At 42.8% G+C, this 6,000-nt stretch overlaps 1 protein-coding gene across 8 annotated transcripts in view; it reads left to right on the top strand.

Annotated features, from left to right (window-relative positions):
- Positions 1-4,003, top strand: part of HS3ST4 (heparan sulfate-glucosamine 3-sulfotransferase 4) — a 900,746-nt gene extending 896,743 nt beyond the window's left edge. For all 8 annotated transcript variants that reach the window (XM_078344971.1, XM_078344972.1, XM_078344975.1 and 5 more), the window contains one exon: positions 1,960-4,003. In XM_078344971.1, coding sequence (XP_078201097.1) covers positions 1,960-2,596 — 637 coding nt within the window. In that variant the 3' untranslated portion in view covers positions 2,597-4,003. The remainder of the gene's footprint in view (positions 1-1,959) is intronic.
- The last annotated feature ends 1,997 nt before the right edge of the window (positions 4,004-6,000 follow it).

The raw sequence follows: 6,000 nt of genomic DNA on the forward strand, positions 1-6,000 counted from the left end.
TCTTATTCAGGCAAATTCGATTCCCAGGGGCTGTTTCTTAGCCTTGTTCCTCCAAATTAGACAAATTGATCTGGTGAGAACCAAACAGACACACACATAAAGACATTCAAACCACTTTGAAGAATATGTCACTCTAAGATGAGCATGGTGTTTATGGCCAGGGCTATTGCTTTGATCTGAAAACACCACGCTGCCCAACCATTACACCCTAACAACATCCAGCTCTTTGTGAATTTCTCTACGAGGCAAATTCCTCTTGCCTCATAAAAGTGCTTGCTGAGAAAGCTCAAAACCCAGTTGCAATTAATTATTGACAGAGCATGTGAGTTAGAGATAAAAGAAAAGTCATTCTTTCTCTACACACGCGATAGTAAATAAATTTAATTATGGTAGGAGAAGCTAGGGGATCTTCATCTGTATTAAGTTTTATTAGCTAAGACATTTAAAAGCGTGTCATCATAACAAAGAGGTCTTGTGTAATCCTAAATGTACCACTTTGGTGCAAGGCGCAGAAGTGAATAGACTTAACGGAGCACATGGTGGCAGATGGCCTGCTGTACTGACAGGTATTGAACAGGTTTATCATCAATTAACTTTGGGCTACATATGCCTATAGCGAATTGACTGTATAATAGCATCCTAAGCTTCATTTTAGCATTGATAAGCCTGCCACATTCAGATTAGGGGAAAATGGCATGGAACCCCCTTAATATTAATATCTTGGAGCTCCCAAATAAGATAAGGTCATTCTGGAAGCAAACTTGGATGGAGGGATGGGAGTGGAGGAGCAACCTTAGCAAGGGAACTAAGTGATATGGACCCTGGTATGGGATCTGTCAGTGGCTTGCTGGGCTATTCTAAGAGCAGAGAAAGAATAAAATTCCATATATTGAACCAGACCTATGCTACATCTTTCATCTTACATGTTGTTTTACTCTCAACCAAATTTGAGGTAGGTTTTAGGATTTTACAAACAAGAATAATAAACCTCAAAGATGTAATTCAATTTGCTGAGATCACAAAGCCTGTCTGATTTCCATGTTTATTCCCCGCCCCTGGGCTTCAGTTTTCTCACTTGCACAATAATGCCTTTGGATCAAGTTGGGGATCAGCAGATTCTTTCTTAAAGGAACAAAGAGTAAATACCTCAGGCCCTTTAGGCCTTATGGTCTCTGTCTGACCTCCTCAGCTCTGCTGTGTTAGTGTAAAAGCAGGCTAGATGAATATGTAAATGAATGAGTGTGGCTGTGTTCCAATGGAACTGGATCTATAAACTTTGAAATTTGAATTCTGTATAATTTTCATGCATCATAAAATGTTTTATTAGTGTCATTTTTGTTCCCCCCACCCCACGACGATTCAGAGATTACAAATCATTCTTAGCTGTGAGTTATACGAAAACAGAAGGCAGGAGGTAGTTCGCCAATCCTGGACTCAGTAAGCTTTGAGGTCTTGTTGGGCTCAAAGATTTTTCTCAAAACGACTACAACAATAATAATGTCCTTAATGTATTGAGCTCTTACATATGCCAGCTTCATTGCTCAATGCTTTCTAAGCATTATCTCCCTTAATCCTTGTACTACAGTGTGAAGTCGGTGCTTTCATTATCTCCATTTCAGAGAGATAATGAAATATATAGAGAAATCTAATATGTAGAGAAATCAAGGGTGTATCTAGGTTAAACGTAACTGGTAAGAGGTAGAACAGCCTTTTCAAACCAGGGAATATAAGGTTCCCAGGAGAGAATGCAAATGCCTTATGTCCCCTTGTCTGATAATACGCAGTCAAAATAAGATAAAACTGTAGTTGGGACACGTAGGTGAGAAGAACTTCTGAGTGTTTATCAATTTCATTGGGTGGTTTCGAACTAGGTTGTTTATATTACACATTTTGTACAGAGAAGTTACAGTATTTCCGGATAGGAATAACCATTCTCTTCCTTTTTCCTCCCTCTCCTAGAAATGTGATGCCCAAGACTCTGGATGGGCAAATAACCATGGAGAAAACTCCAAGTTACTTTGTGACAAATGAGGCTCCCAAGCGCATTCACTCCATGGCCAAGGACATCAAACTGATTGTGGTGGTGAGAAATCCCGTGACCAGGGCCATCTCTGACTACACGCAGACACTGTCAAAGAAACCCGAGATCCCCACCTTTGAGGTGCTGGCCTTCAAAAACCGGACCCTCGGGCTGATAGACGCTTCCTGGAGTGCCATTCGGATAGGGATCTATGCTCTGCACCTGGAAAACTGGCTCCAGTATTTCCCTCTCTCCCAGATCCTCTTTGTCAGTGGTGAGCGACTCATTGTGGACCCCGCTGGGGAAATGGCCAAAGTACAGGATTTTCTAGGCCTCAAACGTGTTGTGACTGAGAAGCATTTCTATTTCAACAAAACCAAGGGGTTCCCTTGCCTAAAGAAGCCAGAAGACAGCAGTGCCCCGAGGTGCTTAGGCAAGAGCAAAGGTCGGACTCACCCTCGCATTGACCCAGATGTCATCCACAGACTGAGGAAATTCTACAAACCCTTCAATATGATGTTTTACCAAATGACTGGTCAAGATTTTCAGTGGGAACAGGAAGAGGGTGATAAATGAGGCTAGAGAGGCAGAGGAAGGCTAGTGAATGGCTAAGGAGGCTCCTTGCCAGAGTCCTTGAATACCCCAGCTTCTGCAGCTTCACTTACTGGAGTGCCAAGTAGATCTCCTCCTCCTTCATGCAGCCCACATTGCCTCTAGTGCTGTTAGTCGAGGCAAGCAGGTGGATCCCACGGCATCCCCATGGAAGAACCAGGCCCATCTGGGCAGCAGCATCTGGTTGACCAGATGGCCACCAGAACCTGCTGTTAATTCTTCTCTTCTGTTGGTTAATCTAGCCTGAAGACAGAGGATAAATAGCTGTCAATGTCAGAGACAGTGCTATTAATGTTTATGTGAATGACAAAAAAGGTCTACTTATGGGGGTTCTCCCTTTAGTTTGGGGAGCCAGGGTTCTAGCCCTGTATCTGTCCTGGGCACCTGCTGTCTAAACTTCTGCCTGGGCTTCTCTCCAGAATGCACTTTGTGGCTGCGTGCTCCAGGACTCCTAGGGAGCAAGGCCCTCCCTCTAAGGTGTTTCTAGTCTTCTCTTTAAAGGCCTCATCCCACAACCCCTGACTTCCTCCCACCCCACATCGTGAAGGCAGAGGCATGCATGTTCCTCACCAAAAGCACACCCACACACATAAAACAAACAAAAAGGAAACTAAAAGCTGACGCCCCTCAAAGCCTTCTTTCCAAGAGCCCTCTAAATGGGGTTGGGTCTCACTCTTCATGAATATCCTGGGTTGTGGAGAAGCTTAGCATATGCCCTTGTGTTCAGATCAGGCCCACTGGGCTGCTCTAAGAGTAGGGTAATTGTAGCTGAGGTCAGAGCTCTGAGGTTGGCAGAGATGAGTGGCCACATCTTGGGGTAAAAGAAGAAATCCTGTCCTTTTGGTGGGAGGTTGCTTTACCTGAAGCCCATCTCTCCCAAGCACTGTGGTTTGAGGCATGTTTCCTAGGGTCCCCAGAAGGACAAAGACCCGAGAGTTGACACGTCTGTTATTAGGAATAACCCTTAGCCATGTATTGGGGAGAGGAGCAGTCACACTTCTTCTATGTGCCCCCCTACCACCTCCTCAGGCTTCATATTCTTTATTTAGAAATGACAGAGTGGGGTAGTGGCGAGAGGGCTGAGTCCATTCATCAGATCCAGTTTATGGGAATTGGGGGTGAGCAAGGGCTGTCTGCAGACACCCCCACTAAGGGCTGCTGAATGAAGTGTCCCTTCCCATCAGTTTGATTCAACTAAAAAGCACCATTTGACATAAAGCACTTGTTCACAGATCTCCAAAACCAGAAATTGTTCTAGTAAAACTGGAAATTTGTATGAGTGGGGGGAGTTAAATCTGTTCAGCTGTTATTAAACTGTCATTTCTCCCGCTATATGAAAACCGTGTTGTTATAAAGCTTAATGCAACCTGATTAATGTTTCAGTGGTGTGTTTATGTTGATCACCCTCATCCTTACCCCTACCCTGGAATGGCAGAAGCATCCACTCTCTGGGATGGCCAGAAAGTCCCAGATTCAAGAAACGTCAGAAGGTTCTGTCTGCAAAGTACAATGAATCTTGCAATAGTACAAAGCAGGTGGGTTCTAAAAGAGGTGCAGCAAGGAATGGACCAATAAGCCGGATTCATAAACAGCCTTACAAATGATGTTTCCAAACAATAAAGCAGGTATTGAGCCGAAGGCAACAGCTATACCTGCACTACCAACGTAAAAGAAGAAACAGATCAAAATGCATACATATACATTTGATAGAAGAAGATGCACACTTATTTAGAAGGGCAAACCGTGGGACTTATGGGGGGTTTGCTTTCACAAGCAGAGCAAGGAGCGAGTGAGTTTCAGCCCTTACCACCCATCAGAGTCAGCCACAGAGTCTTCAAGCTACAGCTTCCAGAGCTGTTTCAGACCTGTTAGTGAATCAGAAACTCTAAGGTGAGGCTTAGGAATTCATCCTTTCAAAAATATTCTTAGGGAAGCTGAAATGGAAAGCAACTGGAGGAAAAGGCTTGTCTATGTATTTCTTTGCCTCCTCTCCCTCCCTCCCTCCTACCTACTTTTATGCTTTTTCTTTTTTGGTAATTATTTCCAAGACAGGTGACCTCCACAGTGTTATGGCTTCCCTGCAGAAACATGTGCCTTTTTGGAGTTCAATGGGAAGAAGGTTAACTGTTGCCCATATAACTTAGACAATAGGAGGAGAATCTAGTTGTAGCAATCCTTTAGAGAAATAAGTGACCTATTAATCTAGCTTACTCTCATCACCTCCATTCTGGGCAGACACATATTCATTTGGACCCTCAGTCACACCTACTCTCCATTTTCCATCTCCCTGATTGTCTATGTGTCTTTATAAAACCAGAACACTCAGACTTGCCTCCAAAGAAAGCTACTAAACATGTGTCCTCACATAAATATGTTTCCAAAATATATTTTGGAAAAAATTTCCAAATATATTTATTTTCCAAAAACAAAATATTTTGGAAAAGCAAATCCACTTTGCAATATGGTTAGCCAATAGTGAATAAGCCACTTCACCTGGGAAATAAAAGTGAAAAATCCCCCTTCAATTATTTATACATCCTTGCATACTACAGTACGTTAAAATTCCCTGGAGAAAGAGGGCAGAGGGCTAAGCCTTGGGATCTTGGGGATTTTATATTTAACAGTGTTTGGTGTTACCCTTGAAAACTCATGGTTCTGAAAAGAAATGCAAATTTGACATGTTTAAGGTCCATTTTCTTCAGTGTCTACTCTAGTATGATCCTTGTCACTCTGGGAGTGAGCCACTTAGCCATGTCCCCTTCTGCCATGTGGAGACTTGACGAAGGAATTATTTTCTATCCAGAAAAGCTAAGTCAACTTGCTGAAATAGAGTCAGGTTAATAATATTTCCACCCTATTTAAACGTGAGCATTGCAACTCACAGGAGATTGAATTTTGTATTTGATTTCAATTAGCAAAGCATAAATTATGTTTAATTTTCTATCCCCCTCCTTTCCCTCGAATGGATGATTCATGGCTCTGGGAAGGCTGCTGTGTGTGGTTCAGAGATGGAAAAAGGAGAATTCATCCTCCCAAATACTGCAGCTGTCGTTGCTTCTGTATTCATCTCTTTCTGCCAATATAATTCTGTACCTGAAAGATGTGAAAGCCTTGACACTGTGATGTAGACCTACCAGTTCAAAACACAATAATAATCAAAAGCACTCAGCAGCCGATCTATCTTTAAAACTGTATACAAAAACCATGACTTCAGAGTTGTAAAGATGTGACCCTTCTTTGGGATTCTCTGCAATTTTTAGGAACCGCTCAGATCAAATTTTAAGTTCAGGAGAGTGTGGCCTGCTCAATCCCTTAGTAATAGAAGTCCAATCTGAGCCTCACTTCTTCAAGGCCGCAAATCTTTTCCC

This window comes from Callithrix jacchus, chromosome 12 (assembly GCF_049354715.1).
Source record: "Callithrix jacchus isolate 240 chromosome 12, calJac240_pri, whole genome shotgun sequence".
Classification (NCBI taxonomy): Eukaryota; Metazoa; Chordata; class Mammalia; order Primates; family Cebidae; genus Callithrix; species Callithrix jacchus.